General features: G+C 36.5%; 1 protein-coding gene across 2 annotated transcripts in view; it reads right to left on the bottom strand.

Moving 5' to 3' along the window:
* rapgef5b (Rap guanine nucleotide exchange factor (GEF) 5b) overlaps positions 1-24,533 on the bottom strand; it is a 65,428-nt gene that overhangs the window by 12,250 nt on the left and 28,645 nt on the right. For both annotated transcript variants that reach the window (XM_039674867.2, XM_039674868.2), the window contains exons 10-14: positions 21,230-21,342; positions 20,519-20,619; positions 6,851-6,929; positions 4,427-4,571; positions 3,444-3,541 (exon numbers count right to left, since the gene is read on the bottom strand). In XM_039674867.2, the coding sequence (XP_039530801.2) occupies positions 3,444-3,541; positions 4,427-4,571; positions 6,851-6,929; positions 20,519-20,619; positions 21,230-21,342 (536 nt within the window). The remainder of the gene's footprint in view (positions 1-3,443; positions 3,542-4,426; positions 4,572-6,850; positions 6,930-20,518; positions 20,620-21,229; positions 21,343-24,533) is intronic.

Genomic DNA, 24,533 nt, shown 5'->3' on the forward strand with positions numbered 1-24,533 from the left:
GATAAAAACGGGCAATCGGCGAGAGCTTTATAGTCTCCATATTCCCCATCTGATGCCTCTCTAATTAATCATTGGCCTTTCATGAAGCACCAGCAGGAGTGTGATGTATAGCTGAGGTCAACGGCAGGACCGCAGCTTACTAAACACAAATATCGGATGTGCGAAGCTCTTTGGCCTGGTGGAATTTATTAATTCTGCTCTGTCTGCATATGTATTAGAGGAATATTACGACACCACATTCCTAATTCAGTGTTAATTAAGTTGTAGGCTCATGAACCCCCCAAAAAAACCTGACTCTGAACTTATTGTACTTGGCCGTCATGAATAACAAGGCCATCATGAATCCAGGCTTCAAAAAAGATTTTATAGTTCCTTATATAGGGAAAGCATTAGATGACATTATAATAATTATAATATTAACCCTCTGGGCTTCTTCGTAAATGGGTTACACTTAGCTTACTCCTGGTCAAAATCGGACGAAGCCTTAAAATTTAACTTTACTTTTTTCCCAGGATAACCGTTCAAATATATTTTTGTTCTATAATATTTTCTGATTATTATTTAGAATTTTTCAGAATTATTATTTATATTTTTATAAATAAATATTTTTTAATTTTTAAGAAATATTTTTTAGAATATTCAGAGTTTTTTATGATACTTTGCATTAATTATATAATTTTTAAGAGCTATTTTTTCCATTAGAATTAATATATATATTTTTATTTTATATTTATTTTTTATTTTTTTCAATAAATGCAACAATTCACATCAAAATAGAGTGCCAGCTTTATAAAAAAAAAATGTTCAAGTTGAAGAGTGCCACCTTGTGGCTTTAAAAAATAGTTACATGTGTGCAATGTCCTGTACAGCCTGTAGGCTGCCTATAGCTTCCTATATAAATACATAGGAAGGCTTTTTGATTCCTGTTGTTGTTTTAGACATGATTTCTCTATCTTATTAGTTTTTTTTTATTTAGATATACATTTAGATATTCTAAAAGACAACTAATTTATTTTTTTAACAAACATTTTTAGATAAGTATCAGGTTTTGCATTATGATTACAATCAAACTATAGCATTTGGTTAGAAAGGGAACACAATGCAATTTTTTTTTACTCAGTATTTTATGATTCAAATAATTGAACAAAAGAAGGAATGGTACAGTGATAATTCAAAACACTTTACAGACATTTTGCAATAAATTGCTATTTATTATAAATTTTTTATTCAATAAGTAATAAAAGCTTCATAAGGGAACAGCAATAATGATCGAATATAAATAAACATAAAATAATACTAATTAAGTAAGGGCAGTGTTGTGCTTTGGGCGAACGTGAACTGAACGTACAGTATTACTGCCTGATGAACTTGTTCATTCTGGTGTCTGTGAACGCACGATCATTCGTTCAATTGGGTGCCAGATTTCTTTAGAGCCTTCCTGGTGAAAACCCGGCTAAAACACACGTAAACAGGGCTTAATATGTAGCGAAAAAACACCCAATCTGGCAACACCAGCCACCATTGTCGCACCGTGGCCGCCGTCGACAAAGCAGCAAGTGAGGAGGCGTCGTATGATCATTTAAACAGGTTTTATGGCGAGGTAAGTGAGGATGGAAAAAATCTTACATTTCAGTGCAAACTTTGCCCATCGATAAAATAATTGTTTTCTGTGGTTGTATATGGGCTGTGGCAATAAAAAAAAAGAAGAATACTATCCATCCTAAATAGTATTCGAAAATAGAATTAATACGTCCCAAATCGTAGTATGTTAAAATGAGTGATTCAAAGATACCCGGATGGTCTACTATTTCCAGTCGGAATCCGAAGTGTAGATCGATGCACACTCTAACGGCTGATATTGCGCGTTGGACGAGGATTTGGTTAGAACTACAGTACAAACAGGAGTGAAAAGTGTTAAAAAACTACAGATATGGAGGACGCGCGAGTCAGGCGGTTATGCAGAGAGGTTTAGATAAAGGAGTTTAAGTGATTAATTATCAGTATCGAACCTGACGAAAATGTATTTATTCAACGTTGGCTACATTATTATATTGCATCTGCGGCAGCATTGTGAACTTTTGTAAAGATACGTTTAGCCATTAACTTTTATAGGCATCATTACATTCAAACTGCAAACACATTCGGAGAGTCTCCTCATTAAAGACCCACGAATAGCAGGTGAAAGTGCGACAACATTTCTCTCCGAAACGGTAAGAAATTTAATTAGATTGAATGGAGGATTTTAACTGTGACAAGATGATTGACAGGGCAGTTTACGGTGATAGCTGGTGACAGAGCGGTCCGTTAAAGATGACGTGATAGTATGTCCCAAAGCTTGCCTACTCTTTTGCTACACACTCAAAAGTATGTACTTTTTCTTAACAAAAAGTGTACATACTTTTTAGGGTGTAGTATAAGTAAACCAATTGGGACGCAGGGTGAGTAAGGGATAATGGTTTGAGTTAATTGTTTATGGGCTCATTTGATGCAATGCTTCTGCGAAGAAAAACAGTTCCTAGCAAGCAGCTTAGAGTATAGGTGAATGAACAAGTTCAAACAAGATGGACGTTTAAGGGATAATGTAAAGTTGGTCGACTTATTACAATTTAAGGATGAACGCCAGCTCCGTTTGAAAGAAGCACCGGCCTAAATACCCGGATGGTCATTATACAGCGTTACTATTGACAATGGTCATTATCAGAGAACAACTAATCTTGGAATGTTGCGACTGGCCAATCAGAAACAAGCATTTCAGATAGATTTTTTTTTTGCTATACAACATGAACACAATAAGTACATTGTACTTCTGTTTTGATGTAAGAACATAGTAATTAAATGCACAATATAAAGTTTAACCTGATTTAATTAAAATGTAATAAAAGTTTTAAGCTGCATTGAATAAAAAAAAAAAATCTGAAGTGGCACATGCCTCTCAATTTGAATTGGCATGATTTGTTTAAGACACTCAGAGTTATTGCTTGTACCAGACAATTTCTGATGTTGACAGTCTTTTAGACTAATTAAAGCTCAGTTATCACCCACAGCAGAATGTCTGTCATCTAGGGAGCAACTGGTGAGGATCTCAACTGTCTTCTTTGAAACATCATTTCACTCCTTTATTATCTCTCTGTTACTCTATTTCTCATCATGTCTCCCAGAAGTGAAAGGGAGAATGTCAAGGAAATCCATGCCTTGTTGGGCTAATCCCAAAGTGGTCGCATGGATAAAAAACTGATTTTATTCAAAAGACAAGAGTTTATAGGGCATCGCTTTGTCTTTTTCCATCTCTCATTTTGCATTTTTAGGAGTATGAATAAGGGATGTTACTGTGCGAATATAATGAATGAGTCTTAAAATATCCGCCAAAACAAAGAGCTTCCCAGACTATTACAAATCATTGTGTGAAAATCATGTGTGGTTATGACGATGATGAAGTGACTTACTGTCTCCTTTGCATTCTTAGAAGTTTCTGAAGTTCTTTGAGATCCTTCTCCAGGGATGGAAACTCACAGAGATCATCCAGAACGTGTCTGTACAGTGTCTGCAAACATGAAATGAATGCAAGATTGAAATTTCCGGCTGTGAATGTGGCATAATTTATTACAACTCCAACCAATATATATCAGATACTTATTACACGGTATGAACGAATAGATCTGATTTGATTTTAATAAAAAGGGTAACACCTTTTTAGAGTGTCCTTGCTACACGTCACATGTACTTACTGTAGTAATAACTATATAATTACATGTAACTAACCCTATAGTAATGTTGTTAATGTAGGATACGTTTGCACGTCAGCGATGTACTAATGCAACAGTTTTTCCTTTGCGTTTTTCGTGTACAGACGACAACATTGTCAAAACACGGATCCACAAGAACGATTAAAAACGCTGTATTCTGCTGCCTGGCCAGTAGTTGGCGATGTAACTTTGTAAACAAACATTATGTGCATAGTCTGAACACGTAATAACAAAATTTAGTAGTTTACACAGAAAACAACTGTCTCGTTATCAAAAACTTGCACTTAGGAACCAGTTTTCAAAAGTTTCAAGCCCCCAAAATGCTGTTGTCGTGTAAAGTTAAATGAACGGCCAAAACGCGTAAAAGGTTTCACGTTTTTAGTTGAAAACGATGTCGTGTAAACGGCCCCTAATTTTACTTAGTACTTAAATGAACAATTACACTGTAACAAGGACACCTTAAAACAAAGTGTAACCAAAAAAAGTGTTTACCAATTGCACTGTAATGTTGTAATCAATCACTGTAATCAAAAGGTCTGAGGGCATTTAAAAATCCTCTGAAGCCAACAAAAATCTCACAATCTCGTCCTCGTTATGAGGCATTACGAAATCAAAAACTGTAGGGGTGGAGGCATTTTTGAATTTCCAAAAATAATTCCCTCCCTCTCTCTCCCCATCCGCACCTTGAGGAATATTTTGGCGTGCTCGTCGTCCTGCGGCAGGTCTGAGCACTGCGAGCTCCACTGGGACAGCAGGTGCAGCACTTTTCGTTTCCTAAGCAGAGTGTCTCTCCCCTCCTCTTTCATCTGTCCTTTCTTTGAACAATAGGTGGACCAGGAGCAGTTAAGGCATCAAATCTATTCCAGCACGCTAGACTGCTCGAAACATCAGTTCAGAGGAAGGAGGAAATGCCTGAAGCCGAATTCTCCATATTAAATGAACAGTAATTCAGGTTCAGAGTAAGAGAGAAATAATTGCGTGCCCTCGGCTAAACGGCGTAGGATTTCTTAAGTGGTTTAATACCAGACAGAGCGTGTTGTTAAGATCATGTATAACACAGTCATAGTACAGTTCCATGAGTCGCTCATTGCTTCATATAGGGTCTCAGATCTTCTTTCATTAGTTAACTGAAGAATACATCACTTAAAATTAAAAATTACAATACATTCAATGTTTATCTACAATATCATGTACACTGCTCATCAAAATGTTGACACTTAATGAATGATCTTTAAAGTTTTGCTGACAAAGATTAATTGTGCCAATATTTAAATTTCTTTTCAAAACTTAAATTGTAATATATTATTAAGGGAGTAGCACTTTATTTTAATTGTGTTCCTCATGTACATAATATGTACTTGTTATAGTAATTGAAAATAACTACCTCATATTACCAGTACTTTCTTAGGTAAGTACATGTAAGTGCACATGCTGCAAACATTAAAGCTACACTGTGTAACTCTTTTAGTTTATTCTTATCTAAAACACTTGGTTCTTTCAAAAATATATATCTTCATTAATGAATATTTACTTCGTTCAAGTGATAAAGTATTCTCGTGAGTGTATCATATGCCATTGAAAATACATACGGGTAAGGGGTTCTAATGTCGGTCGCCATGTTGCCCCTCCATCTTGAAAGTACATTAGCCAAAGAGGGTTAATTCAACCCGTTAATTCAAGCTTTGCCTTTCGTGTGTACGTTTGAGTTAACACTCATGGACAAGGTCGAACTGGAAGCCATGTTAATCTTGGACTACATTGGCCACTGTAGGAGTTAAAACGAAATCGGAATTGAGAGGAACAGAAACTAATATTCACTGGATGATCATATACCTTTTCACTGCTAGATGGGGGTAAAAATCACACAGTGTAGCTTTAAATGTATTATTGATAATAAATGTTTAATGTGTGAACTATATAATACTATTAAAATAATCTATTAACTAATGAATTATCTAGTAATATATTGCATATTCTAATGTACTGTAAATATACAGTATGTGTTACATATCATGCACGTTTTTTTAAAGAAATTATTTTTATTCAGTAAGGACATTCAATTGATCAGAAATGTTTCTTGAGCAGCAAATCCGCCTATCAGAATGATTTCTGAAGAATCATGTGACACTGAAGACTAGAGTATGATGCTGACAATTCAACTTACATTTATAAATATACATACATTTTAAAATGTAATAATATTTCTTTTACAGTGTTTACTGTATTTTTTTTTTATCAAATAGTAAAATTATTATGTTCAGGTCCATTAACTAATGTTAAAGGGATAGTTCACTTTGAAATTAATTTTTGGTATGTTTTAGCTTACCTCAAGGACATCCGAAATGTAGTTGTCTTTGTTTCCACAGTATTTTCAATTTTGATTTTTTAGGTCAAACCGTTCTTGTTCAGTCATAATGCAGGTCTATGATTACCACCTCAAAGACCACAGAGAAGTCAAAATGAAACATGATTTAATGACTCGATTTAAGACATAAAACAAGCATTTTGGGTGAGAAAACAAACAATATTTGCATTCTTTTTACCTCTTGTAACCACAGCCACAAAGTGCCCGCGCCCTCAGATCACTTGGACGTGGCTGTGGTTACAAGAGGTAAAACGATGTAAATACTGTTCGTTTTCTCACACAAACCGCTCGTTTCGTGTCTTAGGCCATCAATGTGTACTTACATTTACGAGTCATTAAATCATGTTTAATTGACCATAGACCTCCATTATATGACTGAAAGACAACAACGGTTTGACCTAAAAATATAAAAATTGAAAATACTGTGGAAACAAAGACACCAACATTATGGATGCCCTTAAGGTAAGCTAAAACATACCAAAAATTAATTTCAAAGTTCACTGTCCCTTTAACAGATACCACATTTAACCGTAAAAATGTATTTAACCTAAAAAAAAGTAAATGTTGAGATTAACTCCGATTAATAAATGCTGTAGAAGTATTGTTCATTGTTAGTCAATGTTAAAGTAGTACTGTAAAATACACACTTCACTTTTAAAAATGTAGTCAGGCAGCTACTGTAGCAAAACAACATCAGCAATGACGTATATAGTAGCTTGTGAGCATGTCATTATAAGGATATTGACCAAGTAGAGCTTGACAAAGGTCACTGGTGGACATGAACACAGGATACGTCAGCAGGAAATCATCCAGTACACTCTCTGGAAATAAACAAGAACATGTTATACGCATTAGACAATTTAGGGAGAAAACAACTGAGAATAATGAAAAAAAAAAAATCGTAATAAAGAATGTTTTCAAAGGAATAGTTCACAAAAAAAAAAAGAAAATTCTGTCAACGTTTACTTTAATGTCATTTAATTTGTTTTAATGGAACACAACAAAGACATTGAGAAGAATGTTCACACTGCTCTTTTACACACAGTGATGGTGGATGTGGACAAGGGACTGACAAGCTCCAAAAAGGAGATAAAAGACAAAAGTTCCATAAAAGCATATAATTAATTTTTATGACTGAAGTGCTATATTGTCTATCGCTAAAATTTTTCTGTCAGAAACCAACCAAAATCTAATTCACTGGGAAACTTGTTGACATCTGTATGGAACAAAGCAGATTGAACATTCTGGCCTATTTTTTTTTTTTTTTTTTTTTTGTGTGTGTGTGTGTTGGTTCCATAGTAAACAGAAAGTCATATGGTTAGCGAATGTTTTTTTTTTTTAATATTTTGTATTTTTAGGGGATTTTATGGTACTAAATTACATTTATGGAATACTTATGATCCATGTATTACCTGTTAACCACTTTTAGGCAAAATAAATAAATAAATAAATACATTTCCAAATAAAATTGCCATAAATCTTGAATACTTTAGAGCACATCCATAAGTGTGGTCTTTTTAAAGAGGTCACTGCTGAAGTGAAAATAATAATAATATTAAAATTTCACAAAACTAACAAGAAAAACCAAACCCATAAAATGAAACAATTGTGTGCGGTTGATATCTTAAAAAAAAAATTGGGCGCAGTACCAAACGTTTCCACTAGATGAAATTCATCCCCTATTCATTTCCAATGTGGTCATTTCTAACCACAAACAATACAAGTGTCAGGACAATTTAACCCTTTCGAATCATGTCCATTTATTTTTTGAATGTGTTCACATATGTTGATATGTTTTGAATGTGTTCACATATGTTCACAAGTGCCAAAACCTTTACTAAGTTATGTACGATTAAGATTAAGAACACAATTCTAAAAACCAAAACATAATTTTTGGGTCTAATAAAGGCAGAACAGGTTTACTGAGGGTTAAAGCAGGTTATTCCTTAAAACCTGATCGTTTTACAATGCCTAACACTGCAGCTAGTAAAAAAATTCACCACAGCTGAATCGAACCCAACAGACAGTTTACATGTGCTCTTGTTTGTTTTCTTCTGTTCTCTCTCTTTATTCCTGACCTCCTTTCTCCTGCATTATCACATTTTGCTATTGCCCCAATTTAATTAGACTTTGTTTGCCTGGAAGCGGTTGGTGCCTCTGTTCATACATCATCTCGCTGTGAAAGTACTTGCGAAGGAAAAGCGTGGTGACCTTGAGCAAACTGCTAATGTTTTTAATCCCACTGCGCACTGAGGACGGCAATCCTTATCTGTCATGCAGAACCACTGAATGCTTCCTCTGTGTACAGGAACGGGCTACATCTGGGTAACCTTTGTTAAAGACATTCATTTCATTCTGGAAAAAGATAAAGAACACTAGCACTCACCTCAGTGCAACCTGCAAACTTATAATTAAGTTTCAATTATATTTAATTCAATTGAAAAAAAAATGGCCAAAATGGCCCTTAATACGCCTGACCTCTCTGATGATCCCACTGAAACACACTATTACTCGGATAAGACAGTAATGACTGATATGCATTCACTGTTCATTCCACTTTAATTTGCTCTGAGAGCAAATGGTGAAATTTAGATTCCTACAGAGACATCAATCGATTTTCTCATCTGATCCACAGATCGACAGAATCTCTCGGTTTTTGGCTTGTGAATATAATTTAGATGCATTAAACGTACATTCTGAACACCAATACACATTGACGAATATAAAAAAAAAAACAGAAGTACATTTGTGACACTGATCACGAATTTTTACTCAAATGATTAATCTGATGATTTTTATAATTATTCAATTAAATAAATGCAAAATAATGTGGAAATATTTTCACAAGTGGCTAATCTGTGCATTCCGAGTTAATTTATTAAAACTTTTATCATTGAGATGCTTAAAAAAAATAATGATTTTCAAAGTGACTTTGGCACTGTAAATGGAAGTTATAATCGTTACTGGAGAAAACGGCTCATAATGAAACACTGAGAAAACATTACATTCACTGAACACGTGCCCGAATGCAAAAAAAAAAAAAAAAAAAAAAAAGAAAAAAAAAAATCCAGTCTCTTGGCTAGAGTATCAATAAACATTATTGCATTATTGCCAAAATCAAAGACAAACTGGCCTTTAGAATATACACAAATAATCTTTTGGTGTAAAATATACTTCTAAAAATGTTATATCTTATGCAGTTGTGCCTCTCAATTAGACTATTGTTCAAAAGATTTGGGGTTGGTAAGATTTTTTTTAATGTTTGCATCAATAATACAGTAAAAACTGTTCACAGTCTGACAAAAAAAAAACAACAACAACTTTACTATTGTGAAATATTATAACAATTTAAAATAGCTGCTTTCTATTTTAATCTATTTTAAAATGTGACTTATTCCTGTTAAAGGAACACTCCGACTTTTTGGGACTTTAGCCTATTCACCTTACCCCCCAGAGTTAGATAAGTCCATACATACCTTTTTCATCTCCGTGCGTGCTATAAGTCTGTTTGACGCACCCACCGCTAGCCTAGCTTAGCACAAAGACTTGATGTGACTGGTTGCAGCTTTCATACTGATCCAAATGAGTGGCAAAATAACGCAAACGTTTTCCTATTTACATGTTGTGATTTGTATAGTCACATAATGTACAAATAACAAAGTCAAATGAGACACAGACATCTTTTAACCGTATAAAACCTGGGAACTATTCTCTGAAGGCGAAGCACTGCTACTTTGACGGCGTAATAACCGCATCACCGGAGACACGCCGTGGTGAGGAGCGGAGAGTTCGCTCGGTGTTTGGGTAATAGAGTCAGCAATTTATAAATAGTAAAAGCGTAGTTTAGAGTCATGGGTTTTCGCTCTATTGTAAATAGCTGCGACAGTAAACAGGGGAGGTAATACCATGTTTCACAGAATTCCAACTAAAAACGCTGACTGGATGAAGAAATGGCTAACTTACTCTGGATATTTATCCAAACACACCTAAGATTATCAAGGGACATTATGTTTGCTCGGTACATTTCAATGAGGACGACTATTTTGAAAAAATGGAATTTGCCACACGGACCATAATGTGCTGAAGGATACGGCCATCCCATCGATAGCACAGACAGGACAAGTGGATCACCTGCGGCTGAGGTAAGTGTTCCGTTATGTTTTTAGATGACCTACTGTAACAGTGCCATTATTAGCCAGATCTAATGTAACGTTAGTGACACTATTATATGATTAGGGTATGAATATGTTTTTATCTTGATGCGGTGCGGACGCGCTTGGGGGAAAAAAACGAGCGCGTTTACCGCGTTGAACTTGCACCCTGCGCGCGGCGCGCCTAGTAGCCTAAATTTGAAATAACCATGGAAATAACGAACTTGAGCGTGCAAAAGGGTACGATAGGCTGTGAGTTCATTGTGCAAAAACAATTTGTGCTATTACTTTCCCCTTATTCTATCCTATAGTAATGCAATACTGTATAGGCTACTGTTGAATACATTTGGTTCATTTGGTTAAATTGCATTTAAAATATATTGATTCCTGTAATAATAATTATTTATTCATGTGATATTTATAAATCTGGGTGCGTTTTTGGTTGGAAATCAATGAAAAAGGGTACTGTATTACCTGGTCTCCCCTGTTTATTGTCACAGCTCATACAATAAAGCAAACACCCATGATAAACTATGCTTTTCTATCTAACGTTAGTAATTGCTGACTCTTTATTCCAACGCTGAGCGAAGCGAACTCTCTGCTCCTCGTCACGGTGCGTCTCAGGTGATTGTTATCACTCTGCCCAAGTAGCAGTGCTTCGCCTTCAGAAAATATAGTATTTATACGGTCAAAAGATGTCTGTGTCTCATATGGCCTTGATATTTGCACACTCTGTGACTATACAAACCACAACATGTAAATAGGAAAACGTTTGCGTTATTTTGTCACTCATTTGGATTAGTATGAAAGCTGCAACCATTCACATCCAGTCTTTGTGCTAAGCTAGGCTAGCGGTGGGTGCGTCACACAGACTTATAGCACGCACGGAGATGAAAAAGGTATGTATGGACTTATCTAACTCTGGGGGGTAAGGTGAATAGGCTAAAGTCCCAAAAAGTCGGAGTGTTCCTTTAAGACAAAGTTGAATTTTATATAAAAATGATTTTGGTTAACACTTTATTTTTCAGTGTATTTTTCAGTAAATGATGCATAATTACATGCAACTAACCCTAAGCCAAATCCTAATCCCATACATGTGGTTAATTATTATTACTCCAGTAGTTAAATGTATAATTAAACTGTAACATGGACACCTTAAAATAAAGTATAACCTGATTTTGCAATTAAAATTGCGGGAAGTTAGTGACTTGTAGGTGCTAATGCTAAGTAAAGGGTAAATATAAATCTAGGTCTTAAGGATCCCTGAAACTGTAATTAAATAGAGCCAAACTGCATAAACAGACTACAGCAATTCATCAGAGTCAGATTCTAAAGCACTCTGTTTAGTTTATTCCAATTACCACTAAATTAGACGTATGCATCACAAAGAGAAGCAGGAGGGGTCAGAGGGAAGAAGGGAGAGAAAGAGAGAATAATGAATGAGTTGAGTGTTTTCTGAAGCAGTGTATGGTGACAGAGGGATTCCTCCATAAGCTCTAAATCTAATTAGTGACAGTGTTTCTGCGGGCTGCGGTGTGTGTGCTGCATTGGCACTGTTGTAAATTCTTCTTTAATTTCACACTTACTCCCTTGAGCTTTGAGCGTTCTGCTCTGCTGAACTGCTCGCATCATTATGGTAATCTGCAGCTCTCAGCTGTACACGCCGCGCCAGTGGCGCTTGCTTGCTTACTCACACAGACAGACACTGTGTCCGAATATGCAATGCTCTTTCCAACATAATTGACAGAATGTGAAAACTGAGTATGTCAAAAGAGTACGACTTCCAAAACACAGTATTCATAATACTGGATGACGTACTGCATGTGCTGAAATTCTATGGAAGCTTGTTTCCGCTTCTTTTCTATAGAAGCTTGTATTTATTGGAAAAACTAAAAAAGGTACGACTTTTTTTTTTTTTTTTCAAAGGTTGCGACTTTATCTCAGATCAAACGGAGCCTAAAGGGACCTTTGCAAAAATAAAAATAAAAATAAAAATAAACAGACTTTCACATGCTCACGAAAAACGTATTTTGTGCGCACGTGAAAGTCTGTAAATTTTTATTTTGGCAAAGGTCCATTTAGGGGCTGCGTACAGATCTATTTTTCTCGCAATCTCCAAATTCTGACTTTATAATAGTAATTGCGAATTTATATCTCACAATTCTGTGGAAAAAAATGTGACAAATAAAGTATATATATTTATTTATTTATTATTATATATATTTATTATTTATTATATTATTTATATATTATTTATTATATGTATTATATTTATTATATATATGAAATTATTATATATTTAATGAATTGTAATAATGTTTAATCTCACAATTCTGACTTTATTTCTCACAATTGTGAGATACAGTATACAGTTCAGTTACTACAGTTCAGATAATACTAGACACGGTCAAAGATGTTTTAACAGGCCCAAAATGAAACCCTGAAACTTAGGCAATCCAAACTGCTATAACAGGAAAGCTGAACTCTCACTTCACACATTCTCTCCAGACTCACAGTTACACAGAAAACGAGTGAAGGGACATAGACCTTAATCAGTTCCTCTCTAATCATTGAAACTGTCTACACTGCAAGTGTGCATCTTTATGATGTGCTGTGCCACTTGAAACGGTGCTAAACTAGTTAAACTAAATCTAATAATCCAATCAGCAACTGCACACGCACACACACACACACACACACACACACACACACACACACACACACACTAATTTGCAGACACATTCACAAGAGCTCTCAATACTCTGCAGCAGCATTAACCTGACTCACTCTTCACTTTTCAGTTCTTCTCTTCGATTTTTTGCTACAACCAAAACAGGATGAATTTTTCATTATCTGAAAAATGAAGGACTTTACTGCAGCTGAACGTGCCACTTTTCCTGGAAAAAACCTCTGCAACTCTGCAAGTGCGAGACCAGCAAAAGATTAGACACACTTGTCTTCCCTAGGGGGAAAAAAACTACATTTTTAATCCATGCTAACTGTGCATGTAGCAAACTATTCAACTGACCATGACTAAGGCCCCGTTAGCCCCAGACAAAAGTGGCCCAAATCCGATTTTTCGGGGGTCAAGTGACCAGGTCAGACTTCTTCAGAGATAGTGTGAACACTCAAATCTTGCCCAGATTTGAAACATACATATGTGGTCCTGAATCAGACACAGATTTGATTTTCTTCAATGCGTCCGCAGTGTGAACAACCAAGGCGGATTTAATGCGACTCTGACGTCAATCTCCATCGTCATTTGACACAATTATGCGCCGGCGGCGAGTAAGCACTAGACACAGACAGAGACCACTCCCACCACTCCTGACTTCGTCTACGTATCCAAACAGACCCCTGTACTGAATTTGTTTGAAACATGCAAACAGTTCACATTGGAGTCAGATATAGGCCACATTTTAAAAGGTAATGTGAACAGCCAAACCAAAAAATCAGAATTGAGCATTAGGATTTGCATTGTGAAGGTGGCTTAAGAGTGTAGACTGCTTTTAGAATCAGATTTCTATAAAATATAAAGACTGGAGTGGGATAAATCCCAGGTAACTCCCAAAAAGCATGTGAAGTACATGTTCGAGCCATATTTCACAAAAAATTTGCTTAAATTTGCAAAAATAGATTTTGCTTAAATACAATTAACTGAACTTTTATAACCTTTAAGATTGTTGCCTTTTTACAATATTTGTATGACTATAAAGCATATTTCCACACCAAATTCTTCGTAACATACGTGGAAAAAGAAATCTCATTCTCATAACTGTATCATAAAAAAATATATATTTTCATCACCGTAACTCAAATCTCATTCTTATTACAATAGCACAAAATATTTGTCTTTCCCATTACCGTAGCAGAAAAATCTCACTCTTTTGTTGTTCGTCTATTATTTACTAGTCTCTCTCTCTCTCTCTCTCTCTCTCTCTCTCTCTCGCTCTCTCTCTCTATATATATATATGTAATTACATAGTTTCGTAATCTTTTAATTGAATTACATAATGACTTAATTAGAAAAAAAAGTAGATCAAGAATAGTTTGGTGATTGGAATGTGACTCTCAGAATCGGAATGGGATAGTGAGGTGCCTAAAGATTCCCACCCCTGCTATTTTTGATGTTGATGAAATTCATCCAAAATGCGTTTTCAGGAGATGCATTCCTGAGAAGATACCATTTACAATCGGTATCCTGGAATATTGGAAACTCGTATTACATAGGAAAATATTTTTGAAAACCTTGGCTAAACAACAGCAGAAACAATGTTTTGCTCTCGTCTCGTAGTGAAAAAGTAGGTCTAACAATATTCTTGGCGTCTCTTGCATCTTCCAAACTCTTTCAAGCTCTTCCACCCACACTGCAGGAAGGATCAGACAGAGTGTGTCAGCTTGACTTGAAAACATGATGTGAAAAAGCTGAGGGTTAATGACCACCCCCAATGACAGCGGCAAACCCTTGAGGTCAAATGAGCTGCTGTGTGATGCTTTGATGGACAGCTGAGTGATCCCACAGTTCATGGTCTGCACACACAGACCCGGTCAGCTGCTTATGATATTGACAGATGGATGCAAGAAACCAGAGCAAGCAGAAAAAGGAAAATGAGACTGTTACAGTTAATGAGAGCATGTGACATATGATTGACTTTAAACAACTTCATCTCATTTAACTTCATTTGCATTCTTGAAAAGCACACACACACACACAATCACTCTCCTCGTTTTGTTTTTTGATGGCTTTACTCAAATTTTTTCCGTTTTCCATAAATCATGGATAATGAGCTCTGACAGCTTCGGGCCCATTGTGCTCAGGATTCGTGAGCAGAGTTATCATCATCAATGAAGCAATTCCCACAAGTCTCTCCGTTAACCATGTGGACAGGGTTTGATTATCGCTCATTGAGCCGAGGTCGCCAATTACCCTCAGCAGGCCTGAGCAGAGCGCCGTTCAGGTGATTGACTTCATTTACAGCAGAAATAGAAGATATTGGATCAGGGGAGAAAAAATCAATTCAGGTTTGGATTTGTTAAAGAACACATGAAATACATGTTACTTCAAGATCAGTTACCAACCTGGGTGCGTTTCCCGTACAACGACGCGATTCGCTGCTTAACTACCATAGTACGATGTGTCGTTGAAGAAAACTAGCTAGTCACGACTTTCCCCAAACCATATGTCGCAAAGTGGTGTTCAACCATGACGTCACAATTAAATTGTTTGAGATCGATGTTTTCATATAAATTACAGACATAAATTACAGACATAAATTACAGACAGTTATTTTGCTTTATTTCCAGATTTAATCCTAGGCTCATTCTTACATAGTACATCACGTTCTGTTAACTATGGGTTGTATTTTGTTATTTCTCTGTTTGTTTGTCTGGGAACATCATCTGATTGGTTCCTACGGATTTCTGCATGGTGATTGATCCTCTATCCTAATTGGTAAAAGACACATCATCATTTCCTCTACAGTCAGATTGGGTTTTGTGTTTGAACAGAGAGAGATTTTGTGATTTGAGTGTTAAGAGCTTTGAAACTGTGAGCACTGTTTGTTTGTTTGAATTGTGAACTGTTTTATCTAAATATCCCTATTAGTATATTTGACCCTTGACCTGCTTACCGACAGTGATTTGGACTGCCCTTTTCAGTTTGCTTGTCTGTAAATATATTTAGTACATATTGATTTTGGAAAGTAGGGATCTTGACGCCATTTTTTTATTGTAAACTGTTTTTAGTTAGGGAGTTAGCTTTACAAATCGTATATTAATTTTCTTTTCTTTTGAATAAAAAGAAAATAAAATAAATATACAGCATGCGCGCGAGGACGTAAATGGTGCGCACCGCTGCGCTTGTGCTTTGGTCGACACAGCAACAAAACGTCTTTGCGGGGTGCAAATCAGTGAAATGAATGGGTTTCATAGTACAGTGCATTTCGCGTCCTGTGTGAAATGCCCATAAGGCTGCATTTATTAGATTAAAAATTACAGTACATAGTAATATTGTGAAATATTATTGTGATTTAAAATACTTTTCTATTATAACAATCATCACACACATGACCAGTGTCGGCCAATAGTGAGCCTACGTTCTGACATACAACCCAGAAGCGCTGCGCTGTTACACTACGTGAACTCACTCGAAAGGCCCACACAGAAGAAAATGAATAGTCAAATAAAGTCGTTATTTTTGTTGTTTTTTGCGCACAAAAAGTATTCTCGACGTTTGATAAACGTCGAGACGTTTGAGCCACTGTAGTCACTTGGACTATTTTAATGATGTCTTTCATAACTTTCTGTGCTGGCAAGTTTCAATTACAATAGAAGCCTATGGATGAGTGATCCAGCTCTCAGATTTTATCAAAAATATCTTAATTTGTGTTACAATTATGAACGAAAGCCTTTCGGGGTTGGATCAACATGAGGGTGAGAATAAACAAGGAGAATATTCATTTTTGGAAGAACTATCCTTTTAATAACTCTTAATAATACATTTTGTCCCATTTTTAGTTTTAAATTCCAAAGTCTTAATGGCTCCGTTTATTTATCCATTCAGGTTTTATTCTAGATTTTTAAAGTGGTCTTCTTCTTTTGGATCTCACTGAATGCTATGAGCTTTTGTTTAGCATTGTATGTCTTTTATCAGTATATACCAAATCAATGATTTCTGCAGTGCTCTGAAAATTGAAAAAGACTAGAGAAAATGCCTGGTATTGAACACAGAGGAAACATTACATTCATCGAACACATGCTAGATTCCAAAAATACAATAACCCGATATACCCTCTTGGTTTGAGGATCAATAAGCATAATCGACAAAATAATCAAAGACTAATTGGCAATTAAATGGCTCAGATTTCTTCCTCAACCCATTTGTTTCTTTGCTATCGGCAGAAGACTCCAGGAATCCTCATGCAAACACACACAGACTGAATGCAGAACAAATACGCCATTACAGAAAGAATCCATAATTGTAACATGTCTTGCATGTTTGACCATAAAATCATTTTTAATAAACAAAAGCATTGAACCGCAGGCAAACACATAAAAGTACCAAACCACTACAGAGTTATTTTTCCCCTTTCTTTCATTGCACATCATCTTGCTCATGCATTTACAAGCATTAAGAAATGTCAAAAGCTCCAGCTCTGTAGGGAGATACAGTTGGCGGGATACCTTTCATTTAGAAAAGAAAAAAAAAACAATAAAACAACCTCTGCTCTCCATAACCGAATCAATACTTTTACTGCACGCTTCCCTTCGGCTTCATACGTTAAACAACAAACCTTTAAATCCTTTTTGTGTTCAGAAGCAGCCTGTCCTGCAGGATGTAAACACAGAATTCACATGGGATCAGCTGATGGATACTTCAGAAGCCATATGAAATCAATATTGAGCCCTATCAAACTCCCTACACATGTGAGGGGTGTGCAAGCATGACAATACACCGGCAGGCTTCATGTCCCCCGAGACCTGTCCTCTGGGATTCTCTGTCTCTCCTTCTGTCTGTCTAATTCTTTCTTTGTCTCTCTCTGTTTAGAAGAACGCACTATTTATACCAATACCCCAAAATATACACATATACAGACACATGCAACGGCTTAGAAATAGTATGTATGGATCACCGGGCAGTCTGAGCTAATGCAGTTATGGATGGATTTCAAAAATAGCATAAAAAAAGTCTCATTTATTATCTGTCATAGCATTTAAACCATAATAGATTTATAGCGTGGACAAAACCCTCCCAGTAGAATAGAGCTTACCAGGCAGTTAGGAGTGAAGCCACTTCCTCTGACAGTTCATAGATCATGGAGACCTTTTCTCTCACCACTATATCACTGTTTACCCTGACAACACCTCCAATTTTGTTAATATATATAATAGAAAGCTTTTAAAGAACAGATCAACTACATATTTGATTTATATAATAATTAACGTCTTTAGGAATCTATATGGCTTTCTTTGTTCCATGGAACACAAAAAGAGAAGTTTAGCAAAATGTCAAAGCTGCTCTTTTACATACAACACGTGTTCATACAACACGCTGCGCGTTCACATTGGCATTTTAACACTGAATCGAAAGACACCAAACGTAAAGGTGTAGGAATATGTTCACAACCTGATTTTATTTCATTATATTACATATATATATTCCGTGACGGAACCCACCGAACATCCAAAAACAAAACTGTGTGCTGGGATAAATGTGCTCTTTGAATGTGCAAAGCCTACATATTATTGTATTTTGACCAGCTGAAAATCTTTTTACACTCCACATGTAGTTTTTTTTTTTGTTAATAAATAGGAGTATAAGAGGTGTGTCGTGTGTGCATGCCCAAATGGCATCTTTTCCTCTGTTCAGCAATGGAAGAGAGTTCTGGAACAGCACTGAAGCAGTGCAGGATTTAAACAGACAAGACTCAGAGAAATGAGCTGAACTATAGCGATTAGCTATCAATGTCTTTAATGAGGTTAGAACTCACTCCGCTGGACTGGCTCAGAGGGAGGGGGAACAGCCACCGCAAAGTCAGGCTTTTTCTAAGGGGAAAGAACACTAACTCATTCCTCTAATCTAGTCTGAGAGACAGAACAGCTTGATATCGAACACGCACTACTTCAGCAACCAAGAGTACCAAAGCAGAGTGCATTCATGCTCCTTATAATGGCATGGAAATTAATCTGTTTTTTTGTTCGGCTTCAAAACGCAACTAGAGTCACAAATCCTGCAGTTTCACTCCAGATTTGACCCAGACCTCATGGCTTTAGGGCTACAGAGATGTTCTGTTCCCTATGGAGAATCTAAATCAATACTTTTTACTAAAAACATTCTGTCTGGACTGGAAAAACAAGAATGACTTCAGCCTGGCAGGCAAAATATCTTTTACCTCTCTTTGTATGTGCATTAGCTCTAGACATCTAATTCATATGTCCCAGATATGACAATGCTATAGTCATTCAATCATTTAAATGCTAAATTATTCTGTGCATCCCAATAGGTGAAACTATCCCACAATTTATCCCTTTCAACCTCCTTGTTTAACTGTTGCCAGCTAAACATGGAGTCCAGCATGCCATCCATGACGGTAGGACATTAAAGCCAGCAGGAGATAATAACTCAGTACCAGCAGGATATAGTCGGGCAGTCAGCTAAAAATGGATCACTACTATCACATCATTTACCTTATAGCACGAAAACAGAAACAGGAAATATACTGCTGTTTGAAGCACATGCCGCAACATTTTTGGAACAGCAGGTGACAATGTTGATAGATGCTTGTGCCACAAAAATTATTTTTTTTGTGGAGTATTTTCTTTATTTTCAGAAGGTTTTTCAGACTTGCTGCTTGTTTTGAATGGTCCAGGTACTAGATTCAGGTCTACTATTCCTAAAATATGATCATCCCATCTCTTAAAGTGATATTTCACCCAAAAATTAAAATACCAAAACTGTATGGCTTTCCTTTTTCTTCAGAACACAAAAGAAGATATTTTAAAGAATTTTTTTTGTTTTTTATTATTGAATCAAAGTCAGTGTAGTACAAAAGACATTGGACCCTACTGAATTTAATTGTGATACAATATATATATATATATATATATATATATATATATTTTTTTTTTTTTTTCAAAATATCTTTTGTGTTCCAAATCAGAAAGGAAGTCATAAAATTTTGGATCAACACAAGAGTGTGAATTAAAATTTTTGGGTAAACTATCAGTTTAAGAAATAGGATGATCATGTTCACAAATTTCAGACCAGTGTTATTTTAGTATTCAATGCAATTTACGTATTTATGGACATTTTGAATAAAATTTCAGTTTTCAATTTAATTAGTTTAATTTAATTTAGTGTCAGTTTTTAGACATCTCTATTATTATTTTTTTATTTAAATTTTACTTTAAATTTTAGTTTTAGTCATTTTAGTTTTATGATTGTGGCCAATGCAAAATTTCATTTTTTTTACGTTTAAAAGGTTCAATATTTATATTCTGTTGTTTCAGCTTTTTTCAATGAACAAAACTATTTTAATGGTTTATTTTAATAGTTTTAAAATTAAACAGCCCTGTTTCATACTCATACCACAAACACTGATACTAAAACACATGTTATATGACATATGAAATACAGTCAAACCCGCAGATCTCCGCATAATTGAAAAACACCTGTTAGATTAGGCCTCAAAATCAATTGAGAAAGTCAGCAGAAAACATATACACGTGGGTCACGACTATGATAAAAGTCGACGGCTCACCTGTCTCTCTGCTCTGGGGGCTCTTTTGCTCCTCGTCCAGCCTCAGGTGGCCCAGCAGATGCTCCAAAACCCTTTCAGGGGCGGCAGGCACGGCAGCGTACCTGTGGGAGACAGAAGAGTCACTGGAGTCTTCCTCTTCGATGGAGGACAGGGATCGACTGCTGCACCAGCCTTCCTCCTCGCCCTCTTCCTCCGTGCCCTCTTCGTCAATATAACGGAAATACGGCACGTCGAACGTAGGCACAGTAACTCGGTCTGTGCTGCAGGTATCGGAGGACTCGTCCTCATCCTCGTCTTCCTCCTGTTCCACCAGAGCGGCCGGCATCAACCTGTCGTCCATGCGCGGGTCGGGGGCCACTGCACGCCTGCTGCCCATGTCCACATCAGCGCCGACTTACCACATTGACCCGGAGGAATCGAGGAGTCAAAAGCCTGAGTGCGCTCTGGAGCTTCTGGTTTAAGATCCCTCAGAAGGGCTCCATAGGAAAGAGTGCACGCCAATGCAGCACATCCTCATACGAGTGTGTATGTGAGTGTGTTAGGGAATGACTTCAGGGAGATGAGAGATATAAATAAAGTGACAAAGAGGCAAGGCTGGACAGATTCCACGAAAGACGGAATGACAAGCGAAAGAAATGAGAGACGAGAGAGAAAGGGTGCGCGCGCTCTGGAGCTCCACTCGCATGTGAGAGAGGGTGTGTGGCTGCTTACCTCCCGGTCCAGGGGAAGGAGGAGGAGGAGGGAGCACTCGGTGACGTCGTTCTCTGAAGCACCTCGTGGCTCCTCTCTCTCTCACACACACGGACTGCTGCGTCACCGGGGGGCTGTGGGAGGGGAGAACATTATCACCAGGGAGATTCCCCGTATTCCAGTCCCTGTCTGTCTCGCTCCCCTGATTTCCATCACAATACAGTTTTAAATTAAACATCCCACATCAAATGGTGCCGTTCAATGGGTTCGTTTTATCGTGACCCAACACAATGCTGCCGTAACGCTGCGCGGCACGAGGCTGCATTTATATTGTAATCATTTGCTCGTTTCCAAAGGTGAATTAATTCAACTGATTTAGTTATTTGATATTGCATAATCATGAATTGCGAGCAGATTATGCTGAAATATTATGTGTGTGTGTGAGCTGAGCTGGTTTGTTGGTTGAATATATATTTATACAGTACGTACATCTATGCATAATGTGTTATGAAAACATTTGAACACAGGGATAGTCCATGCAAAAATGAAAATTCTCTCATCACTCACTCACTCTAACCATGTCTTTCTTCTGTGGAACACAAAAGAAGATATTTTGAAGATTGTTGGTAAATAAACTGTTATTTTGTGTCCAGCAGAAGAAAAAAATGCATTTAGGTTTGAAACAACATGATAATTTTCGTATTTGGGTGGACTATCCCTTTAAGTCAAACTTAAAAATATATGAATATTAGAAGAATTAGAACAAAATATATAACAAAGCATAATTCATTTTAAAGGTACCACAAACATCTATCTATCTATCTATCTATCTATCTATCTATCTATCTATCTATCTATCTATCTATCTATCTATCTATCTATCTATCTATCTATCTATCTATCTATCTATCTATCTATCTATAGTATCTATCTATCTATAGTATCTATCTATCTACAGTATCTACAGTATCTATCTATCTATCTATCTATCTATCTATCTATCTATCTATAGTATCTATCTATCTATAGTATCTATCTATCTACAGTATCTACAGTATCTATCTATCTATCTATCTATCTATCTATCTATCTATCTATCTATCTATCTATCTATCTATCTATCTATCTGTCTGTATGTCTGTCTGTCTGTCTGTCTATCTATCTATCTATTAATGAAAATAATAGAACATTCAGTTTCTCAGCTTTTATTAAATACTTTATTTATGGATGGCAGGTAAATATACTTAATTCACCTGCTATTAGCAGGGGTTGCAAAAATAATTAGGACCCTTGAAATTTTGTATAAAATAAAATATGCCAATATGTCAAAAACTTTTGTGGCCACTCTATATGTATATGTGGACGTTTATATATGTATATACATATATGTATTTGTATGAAGGAAACATTCCACTGCTATTGTCCTGTAACAGCCATGTCACTTTGCCCGGTGTGTGTTATCAATCTTCCACAGATCTCTGAACACGTTGAAACACACTCACACACACTGAGAACAAAGCACTCAATCCATCCAATCTCCAATATTCAACCAATAATCGCAAACCCGATTCACTTTATCAACGACAAACATCTCAACAACTCTATGCAATGCTATACAATGTGCTCAAACTAGTGCAGTCATGCAAGACCTCATGTGTTTTTTAAAACGGAAAGAAAGTTTGAGAGTTTGTATCAAATTATGTTCTGATATGAATACTTAAAAACAGCTCTGGACTCTGAACTCCAGTAAAAGATCTGTTTGCTGTAGTTTAGCCAGCCAGCATGTGAACTGTTTGACTCACTAGTGTGTGTGTAAACATGGGTGTGAGAATCTCATGCCTTTCATAATGCTTGTGCCAACAACATACAGACCGGGATCTTACTGTCACTCTTCGAAAAACATCCTCATCACAGTGATACACCAAGAGAAGTGCATTTCAAGTTAGCAGTGCAATTAATGGATAGATCATGCAGAGTTTGTATGTGTGTGCGCATGTTTTAATGAGCTGGTTTTCATTCTCTCTGTCCTTAGACTACAGCAAACAGCACATCAGTCAATGTGGCGCGTGTGTGCGCCCGTAATTAGGCAGACAGACAGGCTGGAAGGACCAGCACTTTTCTGCTCTAATTGCCTATTGCACTGAAACACTGAGAGACCTCCAATGATCTTGGACGAACGAACACGCACACACAAACACACACACACACACACGGATGCATGTACACACTGCAACCCTCTCATGACGATCAGCACAAACATCATTTAAAAAGCCACAATCTCAGACTCATCTCCCCTGGCAGAAGTTTCTGCTTGGCATTGGATTGGCAAAAAGCTCCATTGGGCTCCATTGGGTGGACCTAAACGCTTTAGTAGCGACAGAGTAATAGTACACAGGATCGAAATGTGGCATTTAGTGGCATTGAGAGGTGCAAACGCTTTTGTGGGAAGTGAAGTGGAAACATTTAGACTGATAGAATGCCACAATGGCGTCAGTGAAGGCTGGAGGCAAACTCAAATGAGCAGCGCCTGGTTGATGCAAGAATCTATTTGCATCTTCTTTTTCTACCCACAGAGTATCTATTTGCATGCATTTTTTGGAGGGGCATTAATGGCAGTCTTTGTATTTGATGTTTTGGGCAAGATACCAAGGCTCATTGGAAAAATCTCGGCAAAATTGTATTAAAATGATATTACAATGCGTTTTGCACACTACAGTTCTAAAATAAAAAGTTTGGCGAGTGGCGCTGATATGTTAATGCTCTATCGCATTTAAAAATATCATAACACTAACACTAAACCCTCAACAAACTTGATAAAATGAAACATACGATTAAAACACATTTGCTGAAGCAACCATGCTATTTTAGCTTGCTTCCATAAGTCTTTGAGCTCTTTTATCACAACACGGGACTCGTAGCTGAGAAAAGCCATTCTTATGGAGCAGGTTATGTGATGCAAACATCAAAATGTATTAGTTTACAAATGATGCACTATGATAAAAGTGTTTTGAGGTCATACTATAGTATTGTTCAAGCAATATTGCCTCTGAGTTTTGCAACAACACAAAATGCAAATATGCCGCATCCTCGGATTGGAATATTATCCACACAGAGATGAAGCTACTGTACAAAACTTGTAGTCATTTACATATTTTACCACGTAACCTTGAGAGTGACATTGATGGTGTGTAAATGTTTTTGACTGGTTGTATGTTTTATGCTGGATTTAGTAGTGTATGTTGTATAATTGTATAAGCAAGCTCAGCTGCCTATCTTGGCTAGGACATTCCTGTCTTTTCTCCTGGTTAAATAATGGTAAATTAAA

This window comes from Pimephales promelas, chromosome 12 (genome assembly GCF_988280905.1).
Source record: "Pimephales promelas chromosome 12, fPimPro1.hap1.1, whole genome shotgun sequence".
Classification (NCBI taxonomy): Eukaryota; Metazoa; Chordata; class Actinopteri; order Cypriniformes; family Leuciscidae; genus Pimephales; species Pimephales promelas.